The following is a 20,260-nucleotide window of genomic DNA, read 5'->3' on the forward strand; positions in this document are numbered from 1 at the left end:
CATTTATAACCACTCGGGCTGCACCATGGTGTGATCCGTTTCACATGCCAGGAACTTTGATGGGGAGCGGTTGAGATTAATGATGACATAATACAGTAAGAAGAGATAGTAATGCTCTTAGGCATGAATTAATGAAATACCATTGAGAATTTATCCTGCGTGAATAAAAGGATTTAGAAGTTGTCGTTCTAAAAACCGCATGAAGGATTTTACTGAAAAAACCCCAAACGCTCTGTTGAAATAGATGGGGTCCTAATGAACCTTTACTCCAGATTTTTGTCAGAGCTGGATGATTGAGCTGATCCATTAATTAAATTCCTACTAATTTACAAAGTGTTTACATAAATGAGAGGCACAGATCTCTCGCTTCCAGGGCTGTGGTGGTGCTAATTTTTATCCCCAACTCAATGCAAAGCCGGATTCCAACCTGCGGTGTAGTTGTGGAGTAGAGACCCAGCATGCCAGCGGCATCCATGAATCTGGGGTCCTTATCTCATAGTGCAGCCATGCAGCAAGACCCTTGCTTACTGAATTGGTAGCAATGCTCTTCATAAATGTGGAGGGTGACTGTCGCCATCTATTTTAAAAAAATCTAAGGTATGCTTTACTGTGACCTCCCTGGCAGACGTGTCTCAGCGGGGCTACAGCTGAGGTGGAACTGAAGAATTACTGCTGCGTCCCACAACTTTTCATTCTCCATCGTCCCCTAGAATTAGTGAGTTAAAACCCCAGTGAAGGTGTTCGTATATATGTAATTGTCTACCTGTAGCTTCTCTTGATTTAAGAATTAATTTTATTCAGGGATAAAACTTTACACTAGCATATGTTGTCCTATAATCAAGTCTACAAGGCAAGTTTTGTTAGTTTTGAGGCAAAGTGGGATACCAACAGTACACAGGGACTGTTTACTTTTTTGTTCTGTTAATGTCTGTTCTGAGTAGTTCAGAAAAAAATTTCCTTAAAATTAGGACATAAAATATGACACATATTTTATCCATAACTTATGTCAATTTGAAACACCTTTTATTGCCTACATAAGTGAATATATGTAAACTTTATTAGTAATTTCATTTCCAATTTAAAAGAAGCAAAGGTGTATTGTAGAATTCACAGATAAAGGTTAATTTTAACTATAAAGGTATATTACCAGTGTTGCATTTCTTCATGTTATGGTTCACTTATGTAGAATTGAGATGTATTTTATATTAAACAATGCATAGCACCATTATACAACAGTTCACTAAATGCACATCCCATTTAATCTTTTGTAGGAATTAATATAACTGGACTGAAGTTACAAGGAAGAATTGAACTGAGCCAGTAGGGTTAACACTGATACTAACAGGAGATTACTAGCCATAAGAAAATTACAGCTCTTCTGAAAGACAGTGCCTAAAATAGCAGCATATTCTTGGCACCATCGTAGGAACTGGTTAACTGATGACCCTGAAGAAACACTTGTTTCCATTAATTCTGCTGTCATTATTTCGCTATTCTCGAACTCTTCCTCTGAATTCTTCTGTCCTTCTGATCCCAAGACAAGATGGCAGGAACGTGAGAGAGAACATAAAGAAATTACAATAAGCTGTCGGCTATATAATTATATTGTAACCTACTACACTGAGAAGTTACACCAACAGAAATTTGGCAAGGTTTCGGCTGCTAGCTGCTAGCTAAACACAGGACACTCACTAGCATAACATTAAAAAAACCAGGCTCACTAAAAAGCAACATCTACATTACAAAGAAGCTAACAAAAGAATTCCCTTATGATACTTAGGTTCAGCTGGTTCATCTTAGGTTCATCAGCTACATTTTCTTGTTTTATGAATACTTGCAACATCTGCAATTGAATATATATTTAAGATCACAATGCTACAAACCTTTTTCCAGCAAGTAGTTTTGCCACCTTTAGTTAGACACAAAGGAGTACTTGCTCGAACTAGGGTTGAAGATTCTGCTGAAAGTCGGCGATCTTATTAGGTCATGTGTACTGTAATTACTTGAGCACCACAATTTTTAAATCCCTAAGACATGATTTCCTAGGTAGAAGGCAGCAAGTATGCTTTTAAGTTGCCAGACAGACCAAGGGAATCATTTTTGCTCCAAAGAGTCTGCTGTATACCCTGAATCAGAACAAATTCTTATTTCATAGAGATTTCAGATTTTTAAAGCATCTCTACTAAACAGAAGTAAACAGTTTCTGATTAAATTTTAAATGTTCCAGTGACTCTACTGTAAACATAACAACTTTTAAGTGTTAAGGAACATACTGGCAAGAGTTACCAGTAGGGTCGATGGTGAAGATGCCTTTTTCTTCAAGAACAATTGCTACGGTGTCACAGTCCTGATTACAGATATATCGAGGTTTCCTGAACCCCACGGTTCCACCTCAACCTGGATTTTTTTTTTTTTTACAGAGTCTGAATTGTCTCAACAGCAGGAAGTCTTGCCCAAAATATTCTTCTGAAATCCAAACTTTTTCAAAATGCATCGATTTATTTTCCAAATGGGACTTTATATATTCCAATGCATTAGAAGGTAACAGAACTGATACGGCTTTCAAATGAAATTTTGCTGTTCTCATACATATAGTCACAGTGGCCACACACGAAACTGTGGCCTCTGTGATGACGGGGCATTAACTTTAGAGTTACTTGGGAGAACACAATTTCGGAAGTTGTGACAAATGAAGTCCTTGGCGTTATCTTTGAGAGGCCCTGGCTGAGAGGGACAAAAGAGGATTGGGAATCAAGAAAACAAAGACTTCAGACTTCCAATTTTGCCACTGCTTTGTAGATAACATCTTGGGCATCAGCTGCCTTCTGCAGTTCTTTAGTCTGATAAAAATGGGGCCAGTCATGCTTATTTATCTAACTCAAACCAGTGCCATGATGGATTAATTATTTGGATAGCACTTGGAGTGCTACCCAAATGCTGCTTATTCATGTTTTCCCCACTGCAACAATGTATCTTCATCACTAATAATTAACTGCTAATTACTGTTGCCGAGAATATGATAGTGGTGTTTACCACCTTATTTTTAATTTCAGTACAGATGCCTACTTAGAAGTTATGTAAATATATGAAATTACAGTACATTTTCCTAATGACCCTGCTATGTCTGAGTTTTATCCTACTCAATTGTGACTAGAGTAATGAATAGTAAAGATGACCTTTTTTCTGTAGAGCTATATAGACAGTTTCTATTGTATTCTCGACACTTAAATCATGAAATGTAAAGAAGCCATTCTAAGCAGGATACAGCCAGGTCGAAGGGCTGCTGGTGCCAACTATGCTTCGTACATAATAATGCACATTTTACCTATTTGGAAAAAAATTCACATTTATTTACTGTCAAACAGGTGTTAAACTTTACACTGGATATTAGTGATGGGCTCATTATCAACAGGTTTACACAAAGGGATGAAAAAAGCAGAATTTTGTTGAAACAATTTACATTTCATTAGATTTTTATCATAAAATAAATTAATTACTAAATATAGGCAGAAGGAATATGGAAGAGTAATAGTTATGTTTTATTTATTTTTTTAAAGGACAGGCACCTTTTATTCACGAGAAAGCTTGTGAGAAGTGTCCAGTGTCCCCTTCACCCCTTACCACCCAACCCTGATTAAAGAATGAACAGGGAATTGAGTTACAATCTTTGTTAGCTATACCAAATTTGTGCAAGGCTTGGCGTAATTGGCTTCTAAAACAATTTTCTCCCCAAATTATGTTTTTTGGCAATAAAAATTCAAAACGTAAGAATAAAAACTAACTTGTCAAAGCAGAACACTGTTTAGTGAAAAATAAGTGAAAACGGGTAGAACTTGCATTTTAAACATACTACCGTACTATGAACAGAATGTAAGAAAAACAGCTTATAACATATGTGCAACCAAGAGCTTTTCACAATATTTTCTTCAAACTCTTTAAAATTATTTTTTAATGACAATTATATTCAGTTGGACACAAATGTGTTTATTTTACCCTAGCAATAGAACAAAATATAATTTCTTTAGCCATTTTTTCATGAGAACGGTTCATTGTACAGTTGAGGAAATATATGAAATAAGGCCTGTGGCTTGATTGCTAGTGGTTAGACATGTATTCAATCTTTGCCCTAATGGAAAAGATTTGCAGTGAACTGCAAACTGATGCAGAATATCTCTCCTGCTTTTGCAAGTCTTGTCAGGAATAGTAAGGTACAGTAAATTTGTCCCACAGGATTTTAGAGCCTACGTCTTGTATATAATACAATGTAGGCCTAGAAAAAAACAATGGTGCAGCCATATTTACAAATTTAGTTCACAAACTGCTGCAGTAAAATGGCTGGGAAGTGTTTATTTCTCTTTTTTTCACAATTTTGTTAAATTCAGCAGCAGAAGATATCTTAAAATACCTTGTCGGTATTTCTTTTCTTTGTAACAAATAATTCATTTTAGTATACTCTGTGTATATACAAAGTTTTTGTTTTATAAAAATTCACAGAACTGTGAGGTCCAGTCATCCCCGTTACTGGAGAACCACAGGGTCAACAGAATTGTCTCTTCAAGCAGGTATGAGGGAGCCTGCATGGGGCCAATTAAGTCTTTTTAATACTTGTACGTGACCTTTAATATTTCTTTGCTACACTATTAAAGGCTTGTCACTAGTTGCATTTGTCCTTCTCTAACATCCCCTTCTGGAATACATCCTTCCTTGTTAATGGGAATTATATAGCCGTCGCTATTACCCCTGCTGATTTGATAGTACATCTGAAGCTGATGGCCAGCTCCTAGGTTTGGCATGCTCTTGTAGTAAATGTCCTCATTTTCACTCCTCCTGGAGGGAGACAGATCTTCTTCAACGTCGGGGCTGCTCTCTGGATACGGAGAGTCTCTGAGATTGGGCATGCTCGTGTAAAGAGAGTCTCTGTTGGGGGACTGGAGGTGGTCGTCAGCCTCGGCTGTCAGCTGTGAGACATAGCTGTCGGTTCCCTCGGTCTTCACTTTCTTCTGGGGCTGGTACAGAAGGGAGTGAGTCCGCTGAGGAATGAGTGGGGCCTCAAGCTCTTTATGGTGGAGCTCCAGCCCGGGGGTGTCACTGTGCATCAAAGATGAGGCATCTGCCACAATGGCGTCATCTTCGCTACTGCTCCCGCCGATCACGGCTTTGGCTGGTAGCGTGCGCTCCAGGTTGTGGTTCTTGCTGCTGCCCCGTAGGTTGTTGTGCACTAATTCTGAAATGATCATTTTCTCAAAAGCAGTATCATTCAGGCTTAGTCCACAGTCTACAACTTGCACACTGTCGTTATAGTCTCCATTGCGCAATGAGTAGCTGTTGTTGAAATTACCATTTAGCGGTAGAGTATCCATGGCACTTGTATCCCTGGCATTGTTCAGTGAATGTCCTGAAATGGAAAAGGACAGCTCTGGTTATTGCCTGATGTGCTTTTTATCACTTTTTTTTTTTTTTAACAAAATTCTTTAATGTAGTTCAGGACAAAGTTGTACTTGGAAGTAGGGCTTGAGAAAAGTTAGGTTATTGAACATTCCCAAATGTAAACAGTTGCACACCTTATAGGAAAGATGCATTTTAAAAATAGTAACGTGTATTTCCTGTGGGGACTTGTGGCATTTTAATTTCTTAATTTAATGTCAATTCTGTTACTCTTCCACAAGGAACTGTTCACTCCATGCCCTTGCATATGTAATGCAAAGCAATTCATTTGGAAACATCTATGTTTTGAAGTACACCACCATGATTTAGAAAAAGAAAATTAACAGAATTTGTCCTAAACGACACTAAATTAAAAAGGAATTAGATCACAGACATAACTGAAGGTAAATGTACAACATAAACCCACATAACTGGCAAGCAACTACTTTAACAACATTTCTAACGTTTTTTCCTTTTTTTTTTTGAGATGAAGTAAAGAAAAGAATGAAAAAAATGGATAAATACAAAGAATTTATGTTAAACAAGGACAGCCATCTTTCACACTACAGGGACCAGGGCCCACAAGCACCATCCAACAACACGATAGACAGCAGGTGGAATGACTCACTTTGGACAACTCACATCATGTCTGTCTGCTCAGGCTATCTGGCCTAAGAGTAGCTGATATATAAAAGAAAGTAAAATGATTTATTGTAACATGATGAAGAATTACTGAGCTTCTCAGCAACTTAGTCAGAGCAAGGGTTCAGCAAATTAGATTACTAAGCAATAACAGCTTTTCTTTTCCCACTTAATGTAATTTTTTTGCACTAATATTCTGTCTGCCAACAACGGCCCCAGGCTTCTAAAGGTCAAAGTTTGCCTGCAGTCTGCATCAGTCACAGTGACAGCACTGAATGAATCAGAATAGTTAATTAAGAGTTAGGCCCACAGTTACCATGGGCATGGAAGTCAAATGCAGAAATGTTAGGAATTTCTGTAAGTATGGGTCACAGAAATTAAACCAAAGAATAAATATTAGTTGTGGAATGGGAAGAGGAAATCAGCCACGGCTGATATCTCAGAGCTGCTGGAGGAATGACAGATTGGGTAAGTCTGCTGGAAACATGAAAAGAAGTTTACGGGGGAAAAAAAATGAAGTCTTACGATGATTAAGGTCTTTATGTTTTTGGTTTTGGCTTTTTTTTTTTTTGGCAACACGATAAAGAAAAGGTTTTCCTATAGACACAAAGACATGTAAACTATGACAGCACAGTGCTTCCCAAGCAAAGGAAAAAGAAAAAGAAAAAAAAAAACTTTGAAAGAAATTAAACAGTCTGAACCATGGAAAGTCAGATGGTTAGAGCATTCCTAGAAAATCACTTTATCTACAGATATGTCTGGAAGTAAAGAAAGAATGCAGTGACTTTACTGAAATGAGACTGACCACTGTGAGGCTGCTGCATCATATGCAAGGCTTGGAGGAGTACAAGAAAAAAGTTGTTTTGGAAAAGATTATACTATTTCCCGTTTTGGGTTTTTTTCATAATTAAAGCTGCAGCTTATCTTAGAAAATTCAATCTTCTCTGGAAAATATTGTTTTCAATTAACGAGTAACTGCATTTTCTCATGAAAAGATTTTTGTCTTCAACTTTAAAAAATAGAGTAATAATTTCCAAATAAATTCTGAGTAATTTGCAAATAATTTTGTATTTGTGTTATTGCTAACTCCTCTCCATGTGTACTGATTTAAACAGTGATGAGGGTTGTTTGAAAGGTCTCTTTAAGCTTTGATTAAACAACTTTGTAGTTTTGCAATTTCATATATGTTCCAAGATTTTTGTTGCAATGGATCTAGCTGCGCAGAACATATGGCATTTATAAAAGTAGACAACACATGGACCACATGCTGGCATTCATTTTCCTCATGAAAGTGATTAAATCCTATAATTTTAATTCTCTTTTCTTCTGCTAAACAGATACCAAAATATATCTGATAATCCAAAATGAGTTTTCTATGATATACTGCAGAGTTAAGCATGCTAGAATGTATTCAAATTGGTTTGATGAGGCAAATTTTGTTGCCCATGATCAGGTAATTCATTCGAAATCTTTCCATAGCCTGTAGCAAGATTACTGTGGGAATGTAAAAATATAAACAAATTGTTAAGCATTTATGCTTGACACTGCTTTGGTTTTAAAAGCAAATTATTTCAGCATTGCGTAACTTCTGTTACCGATAGGGTTTGCTACAGACCTCATGTTGTTTCCCAAAAAGCAGTATGCAAGTACTTTCTGAATGTGGAAACATTTCATTTGCAAATTGTGAACCACTTGCCCGCTGAGTCTACTTCATGACCGCTAGTTATGTTTTAATTGTGCCCATTAAAAATCATGCTGAAAAAATTTACATTTGATAGGCAAAGTTAAGTTTTACTCCCATACTTGTCTCTCTGTAGGTTGCTAGAGGAAAGCATAAGGAAAGTAAGAAAACAAGAGAATGAAAATAGAAACTACAGTTCAGTTAAAAAGGAAACTTGAAATAAAAACTGGAAACAAGGTTTTATGAACTCTTTATCAAAGATTTATCGTTCCAGTTATGCTAAAGTGATCTTACGACTCATCAAACAGTAACTGCTAGATATTTACTGATGAATTGCACCGCAGTTAAAAAAAGCAACTAGATAATGTAACAACAAAATGTTAGGTAAGTGATGACACCCCTTCTTCCTACAGAACTAAACTGTTCTAACTGTTAATCTCAAGATTCTCCTACAGGAAAATGATCTACCATAAAGCTGCACTATACTATAGTTTAGATCTCTTTGACGCTGGATACAATTTTCTACACTGGGGTATCCAAAGGTGTCAAGATGCCTTGCGCTGCTTTAGTATCTAATCCGTTCCATAAGCAGGTTTTTCTCAGCAAGCTTTAGAGTCAACCTTATATTGCATAGACATGATACCTCTAAGTGATATATATCTTGAAGATGGGCTCTCGGACCATGTGGTGTCAGTCCTGTAATAGTATATTAAGATTTATGCCACCTGTGTTAAAAACATGGATAATTATTGGTAAATACTGTTATGGCAAAGGCATTACTATAATATAGTGCAGTTTTACAAGCTGACATTGGCAATACTGTATTTCTCGAACTGACAGAAATTCAGAATGTATGGCTAGGGTATTGCAACTTGAGTTTCTATCTAGGGAAAAGAAGGGATTTGGAGCGAGCCAAGAAAAGCGGTTTTATTCAGGAAGTATAAGCACACCTGGTGAGTTAAACACAGGAGCTGAAGGGGCATTACATACAACTGTTTCAGCGAGCAATGTGTTATAGGGGTTGTTAGTGCCGTGTGGTCGAAGAAGAGGGTTTGTTAGTAGGTAATTGCCAGTCATTCCTAAAGCAAAAGAAACAGAAAAAAATGTCAGTTCTTTAATTTTAGGCTGACAGTTTCAATAAAAAATATTTTTTATTCATCATGAATCATGTAGGACTTGTCAAATGTAATTCAGCTGAAAATTTCTGAATTTATTTGAGCTATGTATTTGAAACGGGAGTAGGAAAATACAGTTAGATTCCAGTAATTCACAGGTGCTGTCCAAATCCCCAAAGTAAACATCTGGTGAGAGTGACATTTACTAATGTATACAAAATCAGTTACACAAGAATAGCAATTAAATGTGTAGAGATCAAGGTACTACATAAAGCTATTATAACTTTAAAAATGATCATATGGAACACTTCTGTCCAGAATTGAGAGAACTGAATTTCTCAAATTGAAAGGTATTGAAAAATCTCTTATGACAGGACCAGAGCTGTTATTCACTTTATTAAAAACACACGGAGAGTGGAAGGGAATTGCTGTTTTCAAACAGACAGTGGATGACAAACTGCAAGAAGCACATCTTAGTATATGTAAAAGTATGCATGCTGAGGGGAAAGCAAAATATTTGCTCTAAGAAATCAGAGCATTCACATTTTCTCCTGGGACATTCATGCTGCAAATTTATCTGCCAGGTTTTAAAAAAGAATTCCTCAAATGACAAATTTTCTTTAAACAATCAGTTTACAAACAATGTAAGACGAAGCAAAATACTACAAGAACAGATTTTCTTTAAACCCGTTTTACATGTTAATGCAATACCATTTAAACAACTCTCGGAATAATTAGGAAAAAAATCAGCATATTTTGAGAAAGTATTAAAAAGTCAATTGATCTTTGATTTCCAGCTACTGGAAGAAAAATGGGTTGGAATAATGACAAAAAAACTCCACGCAAAATGCTGTGATTTAAAACTTACTTTAAACATTTCATTAAGGTAAAATTCCACTTTCTTTTCTGTTGCATTGCACAGCAGTGTATCAGGATCAATGTATTTCAGACCCAAGGACAAGTAAAGAGCCAGCTATATTTTTATAGTATGGATATTTTTATTTGGCAAGGAAAAGACAGTATATATTCCAAATATTAATGCTTTTGTACTACCATCGATACTTGGTAGCAGAAATGAGCAGAAAATTCTGAGATTCAGAGGATTATTGCCTGATTATGCTAATCTTATTTGAAAGTTTGTATCAGTGAACAACTAAAAAGGTTTTATTGTAGTTTTTTCAGTTGTAATGTACTTATTACTCGAAATACTAACTGAAATATATTTTGCTTGGGTTTTCTTTTGTGTACTATGTTTAATCTTGGTTAGAATTACTACCTGTAATTTATAGTTATGAGAATTTTTTTTCAAGCCAAAATTTTTTGCCACTTTTAAAAGCTTGATTTTTATTTTAAAGGAAAAATTACACTTGCCATTAATTACTAAACTACCCTCATACGTATGTATCACTGAGTTAGTGACAGTATTATAATTGAATAAAGATGATATCAATTTTTCTAATCATGGCAGAACATCTCCCGTGACTTGATACTGAAGCTCCAAAACAGGGAGAAGCTTCCAAGACCTCTGTTCAACTCTGAATTAACTGAGGGTGCAGCATGGTTAGAGCAAACCTCAGGAGTCAAGAGACATCAAATTAGGGTGAACTCCCAGACTTTTATCTATAGCGTATTTATGGGATTTTAGTAAGACACTGGAAGGGAATGTACTTCTTTCTTGGGCATGAAAAATACACATTTTCTACTTAGGAGAAGTTACTTAATTTTGATTTTGCCAGAGGAACATATGAGATTCAGATGGAGGGAGCAGTGAGACACAGAGGTCTTATCCACTTTCTCTATGCCAAATAGCAAAAACAGAATCATGCTTTCTGAAACCTTTTCTTTTGCAAAATACCACACTTTTTACTTCCACAATAAATGCGAGTTAAGTACATGTCCCTACTACCAAATCTTGAAAAAAACAAGGGAGGAAAATTTGCTAGTTGTGGTTGATGAGGGCTTTACAGCAGCCCTGACAGCGATGAATTTTCTGTTTGAGACTTTTTGAGTTGAGCAGGAACTGCTCGCAATGAGATCAGGGCTACGTGTTCTTCTCCTAGGGATGTGGGTGGAAGAACAGGCTTTGAACTTGGCTTGCACAGAGCAGTATTGCTAGCTCCATTGCTAGCTCAAACTGCCTTAAAAAAATACAGGGGGAAGGGCAGAAAGGAAGGGACATTCTGTCTCAGTTAATACACTTGTCTTCTAACTGGACATGAGAATTAGGTTATAGATTTCAAAGTCTATTTGAGCTGAGAAATTTGGTTTTGGCTTCTCTGTGCCTGAAAATCTGGATTCTATCCCATGTGACAGATACGATGCTCTTTGAAATAGAAAAGATAAATGCTTTACAGACATCTTTTGCATAGAAATGATATCAATTAGATTTCACTGGGAAAATTTCTGCACCTAAAAATCATAGTCAAATATGCATTAAAATGTTACTGCACTCGTATTTCTGTTTCAGATTTAACCTATAAAGGTTAGGAAAGATTTAAAATTATGATCTTGCTTTTAAGTTAAATTATTGATGAAACTTATTTAAATACATTCCCACAAATGGAGGAATTCAACTTCTATAGCAGGGGGCCAGTTGAGGGAACACGGTTTTAAAATGTGCTGGTGGATGACTTTAAACCTCTGCTTTTAGAGAACATTTGTTCCAGAATTTTTTTTCAAAACATTCTTTTCAATTCTTCTGTGTTAAATGGTATAAAATCTGTATAAAATTTAAGGTTTCTAAAACTGAAATGTTCCCAGTGACTGACCTTGATTAAGTGTTGAAGTGCTGTTGATGTCACCTGAGATAAAAGACGATTCAGATTGTTTTCTCACAGTGTCATTCCACATCCTCCTTATACGACTCTGTTAACATAAAGCAGTGAGACAGAAGCATAGTAAGTTACAAAAAGATTTTTTCCTACTTATGTGCTATTATGTAGAATATTTGTGTTTATTTCGGCCTGAAGTAAGCCATTTGTCTAGCACAGAGTGAAACTCCTTCTTTTGTTATTAAAACTCTAATTTATTAAATTTCATTTAGATGAAACACGGTGGTATAAGCCTTCCTATAAACCAGCCCCTAATTAAGGTGTTTGCATTAGACCAAAGTAAAAGGAAATGTTTAAAAAGAACCAATTCTATTATGCAGAAGTATGTATTTGCCATCCAAATGATAATACTGAGAAGACAATTAGTGCTTCTGATTGGAACACATCTCAATAGGCTTTTTATAAATAAGGTTAATTAAAAGATGCTGTCAAAATCTTTGTTACCTGAGTGCCAGAGGAATAGCGAGCACTAGTTCTTGTTGTTGATGCCTTCACTGAACTGTGGGGACTCTCAGTTGGTAGTCCACCACAGCAGTAGGAATGTCGGAAGCATTTGCCATATTCCTTACGTACCTACGGGGGGGGGGAAATTACTTAGCACAAAAATAGCGTCAAATATCTCTGCTGGCAGAAAGACATGAACATTGCATTGAAACTACTCACACACTTTTCAAGCAAATAGATAATTCTTGTCTATTGAATTGTTGACCATTAGCAAAATCAGGTATTTTTCCCTACTTAGCAGCAGCATTATCAGCTATCCAGGATTTTTGAACAAATTATTTCCAAAGTATACATGCGCTTCATTTAGATGTGCCTGAATAATCATTACTGAGTTATTTACAGGATTATTTTTATTTCATCTTCATATTGTAGATTAATATAGCTAAGTTCACCTGAATTGAATGCTGGCTGAAAACAGTCCTTTTTTTATATGAGCTTTTGGTGCAGAAACCATAGAAAGCCTATCTTCCCATCTCAGCACGCAGGAAGGGCTGAGGTAACTAGCCTTTGCACTGCTTGGTACTGCCCGTTAAGTTATCCCTTCCAAGACAGTGTGCAAAACCTGCCATGACCATAAAGGCATTTTCATATAAAGTTACTCTGTTACTCACACAGCTGCTAGTTGATATGGTCACACCTGCTTCGGGATTGTACAAAGCTCACAAACGCCCCTGCCCCGCTCCAGGCAGAGCACCAGCTACGCTGGTGGAGGCACCGTCAGTGTTTCAGAGTCAAATTTTGAACCGTAAAGGCTGGGAAATGGAGCATCTTTCACTTTTAGGACCAAAAAATAAAATCCTCATTACTGTCTTTGCTGAACCTAGAAATCTGAATACACCTATGTATGTGAGATTTCTGTCTGACAGAGCAACAAAACTAATTAATGATTCCAGTATTTGGCCTGCATTTATTCACCTTCTGTTTCCAGTGACCTACTGGAAACCTTAGTTTTGTAATTTATGTGTGTTAACATTTGTCATGAAAGTAATCAGGATTAATTTTCAGAGCAGTTAATTCTCTCATATTCGGTGACTGCTACACTGACTAGTACTTTCAGGTAACAGAAGAATGCATACGCATCTCGGCAACATGACAGCATCAGTGAAAGGACACAGTGGATAGAATTTTTAAAGATGCGTAAGTCTAAATTCGTAAATCTTCCACCAGATTCTTGGGAATCTAAGTGTCACTTCTACATCAATGAGACTCCTAAGTTTCTGCAAAAAGTGGGATTTCAGCTAATCTGGAAATTCTGCTTGACCTATGAATATATAGGACAGAAAGAAAGCTATGGGTATGTAAGAAGGGAAGAGGGGAAAATGCAAAGAGTTAATAAGGTGGATTTACATATGCCATGTGCTGTCTTCAATATTACAAGAGTTTTACTCATGGAATAAACTGTGATGTTTCTATAAACTGCAAGGATGAAGAAAATTTGAATAGTAAGTGCCTTAACTTCAAGCTAGGGACAATAACTCATCTTTTTAGAAAAGTATATGGTACATATTCTAAGTGAACCCCTGTCTATATCAGCACAAAAGACACAAAAAAAAAAAGAAAACAGAAATGCACGGACATAGAATTATAATCTTTAACTCTGTAGTCTGAAAAACGTAAGTCTATATATATCATCACTAGATGGTATAACACCTAAGAAAATACATTCCTGACCACTAATGGATATTAAATGCTCCAAACCACTACATAGTAGAGACAATAGCAATCAAAACTGTATTTTTACCCAAATACCACCCTCCAGGGCTGGTTTTGCCTAATGCCTATATTGCAGTGAATGTACATTATCTGTCAGTACTGCGCATTCCACTGTCATTATTTCTAAATTATAGCTTGTTGGAAACTGATGGAAGCAACAGCACTATCACCCTGTCAGAACTGGAAACGTAATAGTTTTCACTTTCACAATTCTATTCCTCTGTTCAATTTAGTGACCAACTAGTAATAACGGAATAAAAAGACTACATTAGCTATGCAGACAGAGGATAGGATGATATCCAGTCAAAGGCATGGAAACTTAAAAATCTTAAATGGCAGCTTTAACATTCTTTCAGGTATAAACCTTATTGCTCTAGGTTATGCTTTTTCACACTTGACTGGTATTTTAATATTGCTTTTTGCTGACTCCACTTAATATAAAAACAATGCACAGCTGTAAAAAGAAATAAAAAGGAATCTGTTTTTGATTTTGAAGTCCAATACAAATGGTAGAAAGGGCAACATTATATGAAACCCTAATCTAGAAATTATTTGCATTTTGAGAATGTTTGCATTTTCTTCCCTCTCTTCTTTTCTTAGGCTCAATCTCCTCTCTAAGTGTGCTTTTGTTCTCTCAAAATGAGAGGAGTGCCGTTTTCATCTGGATAAAATTCTTTCTGCCTACCAGATCTTTTCCTAAAACATGGCTGAACGCCATCGTCTACACCAAATTTAGAGATGCTGATACTGTTACGAGTTGGTACAGTTGAAAACACACAAGAATGTGATTTTGGTACTTACATGGCAACGCTTTACCCAATGTTCTCAAATCATTTTATAAGTATCAGTTAATTATATCTCTGGTTAGCTAATTATAATGGGGGTTAATAATTGCTAGGTCTCCAGCCTAAAACTGGTGAAAATATTTAGAATCTAAGTATCTAAATATTGCAAATTGGGTATTTCCAAATGCAGGATGTATTGCATTTTATGTTAAGTTTTTTTGGGTGGGATTTTTTGACTTTTCCTCTCAGCTATCGTTACTTTCATTTGCTACGCCTTCTAACACAGGCTATGAGGTTTCTTTCTTTTGTTCTACACTAAAGCACCTCTAAGGCATCCTTGAAAGCAGTCTCTACCCTCAGTCTGGGGAAGAGGAGGGGTGCAGGGGACCCGAAGAGAATCCCACCCAGCCGTGCCCTTCACTTCCTTCTCTCCCGCTTGCTCCTCTCTCCCATGCAAGCTTTCCCTCTCCCCAGCAGATCTGCTCCTTCTAGACCCCTCTGCTCCCATCGGGCGAAGGGGAGCAGAACTAATTTAGCACATCCCACTCATGAGGGAAGGCTCTTACCAGGGGATTCCAGTTTTTCCAGTTAAGAGCATGAAGCTGTTGGATTGCTGGGGGAGGCAAACACTTGAAAAAAAGTATTCATGCTGGCATCTTTGGAAAACTCTCCCTGTTAGCAGTTGTCTAGCGTTAATGACTACTTTTTTCTAAAGTGCATTGAAGTTCATAATAGAATTAATTTTTAAATCTCGCTTAATTTTGTAATGAACGAGCACTTATAGTACAATCCTTGCCTAACGCCCGTAGCTTTATGTGGCAGCTTAATGGGATCTCAGGAGAGGTCCTCTGCCTTGATGTGAGAAAGAGAGAGAGTTTCCAGGCTGAGATGGGCTTGATATTGTAAACGATCCTTTGTTCGCAGTGCTGCAGCGGAGGCAGGATTTGTTTCATGTGCACATAAAGGACTTTTGGCTGTAAGTCCAGACTAATACGTACCACATTATCAATGATAAACAGTACATTTTCTATAGTAATTTTCTTCCCAAAGTCTCAAAACTTTCCAAGCCCAGGTTGGAAATGCTGCATCCATTTTAAACCTGCCCAGGCCACAGAACAGTTACGTGACTCCCACAAACACACACAGCAAGAATTGGTTTTGAATCCTAGTCCCCTCCTCAAACTCCTTCAAAATACTCCAGTTCTTGACATTGTTATTTTTTTTCTCTATTTTTTAAGAAATGTATGTGATATTTTCAAGGAGTTAGGGAACACACATCTGTGTTTTCAGTAACTTACTTTCTTTTGAAGCGCACAGTGAAAGATGAAAATAAACATTCCTTGGAAAGCATTAAATACTGTGAAGAGATACGTCATCACAACAGTCCCCTCATTGATAAACAGCAGGCCAAATGACCATGTTAGGCCAAGGAGACACAGGAGAGCAAATGCACCCAGGACCCAGGATCTGTAAAAGAAAATTAATTTTAGCAACATTACTTATGAGAATGCAGGTCGCCAAATCCAATATTAACATTTCAGTTCCTGCAGTTGACTTTTACTAGGTTCATATTCAAATGTAAAAATTCCTTGGGTTTAACCTTTTATCTATTAAAGAAAGAACAATTCCATTTGGTACTCTTAGTCTCCAGTGAAAACAGCAAGAGTAGATATGACCTTTTTCTTTCTCAAGAACTGCATAGGATATCAAAACTATTTTGAAATGCAGAAGTATAGCGCAAGCCCCAGCTACTCCATTGCTTTATCTGCTTTTACAAAAGAGTGATAAATCTGGCTTAGCCACTAATCACACCATAGATTTTAAACAGTGGTGCTGCCATATGACACCAAATAATGTAACACAAGTGCACAAAGGTTAAACAGCAGATTAAAAGCCTAAAGCCCAAATCTTTAATGCTCCGATAAACTCAGCTAAACTGAAGCCAGATGATGTAACTTCCGCATGAAGAAACCCTGCTGAAATGTGACAAAAATATGGATATTGCTCTACAGAACAGTCTAAAAAAGATTCCATCATGAATAGGTTAAGGAAAAGGAATTGTAGAGAACGGCACAGAATGAAAGGGAAAGGGAATTTAGTCAGTGAATTCCACATCTAACTAATGATCTTACTTGATAAATGGCTTATTATCTTCATAGCTAGAAAGCATTATAAGCAGAAAAGAGAAACAAAATTATTAGACAGAATTGAAACAGAAATAAGAGCATTTTTAATTGTCTATAAAAATTAGTCAAAATTAGGAAATTCAAAATGCAGAGGCAAGCAATTTAAAATTATAAAGGCATATAATAGTTAAAAATTCTTTAGCAAATCAGGTATCTCAAAACTAGTTATTAAAATTAAGGGAAATCCACAATATTGACCGAGTTTGTAAAGTTAAAAATCATGCTAGAAATTTGTTAATGTAGGGTTCTATCTTACCCAGGTAAGTCCGTATTATAGTAGCCATCACAAACACGGTAATTACTGGTGTGGATGAGAAGACAGAAAGAGGAAAAGGAAGAAAAGAGAGAGATGCTAAAGATTAGCTCTCTCTCTCATCATGCAACATGCAATGAAGCTGATACTGACCTATCTAGAACATCTAGTTCACAATGTTAGCCTTGCTAAAAATCTCCCTTCGCCATTTTCAACATTCAAAGCAAATCTGTAAGACCCTTTCACATCCAACCCTCAGTGTTAGAAAGTTGCACCATCCCTTCAGTGTTGGTAACAAAAACCTTCAGTACAACGTAAAGCTATACAGAATACAGTAAAAGACTATCTAAAGAAGCAAGAGCTGCCAAAGCCGTGTTAATTATAGAACACTTATATTACTCTGCAAAAGGGATACTGCAGTACAGCACCATGATAAAGTAAACATTTGTTAAATTAGCATGAAAACAGCAGATAATCTTCAAGTTAACAATAATAATAGAGTCAATTCTCTTGGTAGAACAGGATTACGAGTAGAAACTGCTCAGAATCCCTAAATCAAAAAGTCATTTAACAAAACAAACTTAATATAATCATATCAGCCATGCAAACAGGAACATCATTTTTGAACTGCATTTTAAATGCAAATGAAATTACTACAGTGCTGTGGCATTTCCGTGAAACAGTTTCTTGGCACTAGTTCCAGGCTGAAATTATCTAATTTTGACCGGCATTTGTGACATTACAGCAACAATGTGACGAAAGCAGGATTGGCTCTGTTTGCTTCTAATTGACATCTGCAGTTGCTGGGAGACAATGGCATGTGCTCCTAATGGAGAGTAGCTTTCAATCAGTTCAGCAATCAGAAAATAATCATAGTTCTCATACTTGAACACAAAGCACTTACTTAATGTTTTCCAACCTGCTAGAGTCTGGTTTCAAAGTGTTTGAGTGCTTCACCATTTTGCACAATGTGATCACCAGGAAGATAAGATTCAGCTGTCAAAACAGATAAGAATGAAATTAAACTACTTCAAGTAATAGGTTGAATAATGATGATGTTACAGACTAAACAAAACCCCCGTAGTTTATTTTCAATATGTAATGAAACTGGGTAACTATATCAGACAGTCTGCAAAAGGTGATTGCAAATACGGATGAGGGTAAAAAAAACGTTAGGAGTCCTTGTTTCACTTAATTTTCCAAATTCACCTCATCATCATGAACCACCGTATTTAGCTCATGTCCAACACTTGCCATTGTCAGTCTAGCTCTGTCTTCCAGCATGTTGTGCTCGGCCCCTGTTCACCTTCGCCTGTCACCTCTGGCCCTGTTCTCCATCTCACCGCCTTCCTCTGAGGTCTATGGTTACGTTACCCCTTTATTGTACTATACTAGTTGTCTTTTTATCACCCCATCCTGCTTCTGGAATGCTTTTCGCCTTTGCTGGTTTCTCCCTTTCTTTTTTTTATTCCCTTTTGTTCTCACAAATCCCACTGGGGTCTTGAAAACAGCTTAAATGTAACTGAAGAAAAAGAAAGAGAAAAAGAAAAAGAAACACAAAGATGTAGCAAATGCATCAAACTTAACAGTGCCATAGACATGTGCTGGTGGTGCACCCCGCTACTGCCCTCTTTCCCTTTGTAGTCTTGACTCTGTCGAAGCGAGACTGCATGCCACTTGAAGGGAAGGACTACGCTGTCTTATTCTTGTTGTGTCATTCATATAGATAACTCCGGGGAAGACACTGAAGGTAATTTTTTATAGTTTTCCTACTGTGAAACAGACTCACAGGTATCAAGAGATACTAGGTGCCTTTCTCCTATCGATTTCAAAGCATGTGAAAAGCATAGGCAAGTCAAATACAGGGATCCCAGTAGAATATGGGTTGAAAAGTGGTATACAGTCAATTTGAGTAAGTAGTACGTGCTGTCCTATATCATGCAGACAATTCAAATAAAATTGTATGTTTGAAAACAGTAAGAGTTATGTCCTTTCAGGGAGAAGACATACATCCTTATCTACTAGTACAATGGTCCACAAGAAATGGCTGAGCCGATAGCTAAGAGAAGATGGGATAATATGCTTGGACATCCTTATAATACATATATTAGATAGATTATAACCCCATTTTTACAATCTTCCGTATATATTTGCAACTGGTTACTGATGGAGAATGATCAAGCCCAGTCTCTCATTTTGGGGAGCCTTTGGTTTGAGACAGCATCAAAATCCTCAGAGTTTTTGTTAACACTGGGGATACCAGTTCATACCAGACGTGTTCCTACAGCTGTGCCACAATGGTCAGAAATGTCACTCAAATCCTAATAAAGAGCAGGTCTTAACAATCTAGAAAAGAGGAGCATTCTGAAGGCTCTGATCAGAGTCTGTTAATAAAGACATGTATTATAGAAATAATTCCTACTGCTGAGGGCAATCAAGTTATCACCCCTGCTGCTGTCTCAAAATCAGGACGGACAGTATGGACTATAATGCAGTTCTCAACACCAGAACAATGTTTGGCAGCTTTTGACCTCATCAGCCCTGATTCAAAGTAAAACATTTGTACAATTGTATCTTGAGATTCATACAAAAAGTGTATTGATACAAATAACAAAAATAAGCTTTTATAATCTATTTCTGTCTGTGTTTCAAGAACTGACAGAAAATACTTGAACTTAAGTGGAGGTATGTACATGGTGTAGGGTAAGCACGATTTCCATTGATGCAAAATGTAATAGAAGCATCAATATCTCATGACCCTGCTGATTAACTTTTATGATTCTTATTGGTAATGACTTATCAGTTGAGAAACACTTCATTGTATCATTGTGGGCTGGTTTTGGCTGGGATAGAGTTAATTTTTTCCACAGTAGCTAGCATGGGGCTGTGTTTTGGATTTGTGCCAGGAACAGTGTTGATAACACAGGGGTGTTTTCGTTACTGCTGAGCAGTGCTGACACAGAGTCAAGGCCTTTTCTGCCTCTCACCCCACCCCACCAGCGAGGAGGCTGGGGGTGCACAAGGAGTTGGGAGGGGACACAGCTGGGACAGCTGACCCCAACTGACCAAAGGGGTATCCCACACCATATGGCGTCATGCTCAGCATAGAAAGCTGGGGGAAGAGGA

At 37.0% G+C, this 20,260-nt stretch overlaps 1 protein-coding gene across 6 annotated transcripts in view; it reads right to left on the reverse strand.

Annotated features, from left to right (window-relative positions):
• Nucleotides 1-3,328: 3,328 nt before the first annotated feature.
• The window catches only part of ADGRL2 (adhesion G protein-coupled receptor L2), a 166,519-nt gene continuing 149,587 nt past the window's right edge, over nt 3,329-20,260 (reverse strand). For 3 of the 6 annotated variants that reach the window (XM_019474160.1, XM_009287234.2, XM_009287236.2), the window contains 5 exons: nt 18,039-18,130; nt 15,994-16,162; nt 12,138-12,266; nt 11,631-11,727; nt 4,641-5,395 (listed from right to left, as the gene is read on the reverse strand). In XM_019474160.1, the coding sequence (XP_019329705.1) occupies nt 4,641-5,395; nt 11,631-11,727; nt 12,138-12,266; nt 15,994-16,162; nt 18,039-18,130 (1,242 nt within the window). Of the gene's footprint in view, nt 5,396-8,390; nt 8,473-11,630; nt 11,728-12,137; nt 12,267-15,993; nt 16,163-18,038; nt 18,131-20,260 lie in introns of all 6 variants that reach the window. The other 3 variants (XM_019474162.1, XM_009287235.2, XM_019474161.1) reach the window with 3 other exon arrangements.

This window comes from Aptenodytes forsteri, unplaced genomic scaffold, assembly GCF_000699145.1.
Source record: "Aptenodytes forsteri isolate BGI_AS27 unplaced genomic scaffold, ASM69914v1 Scaffold119, whole genome shotgun sequence".
NCBI classification, from domain to species: domain Eukaryota; kingdom Metazoa; phylum Chordata; class Aves; order Sphenisciformes; family Spheniscidae; genus Aptenodytes; species Aptenodytes forsteri.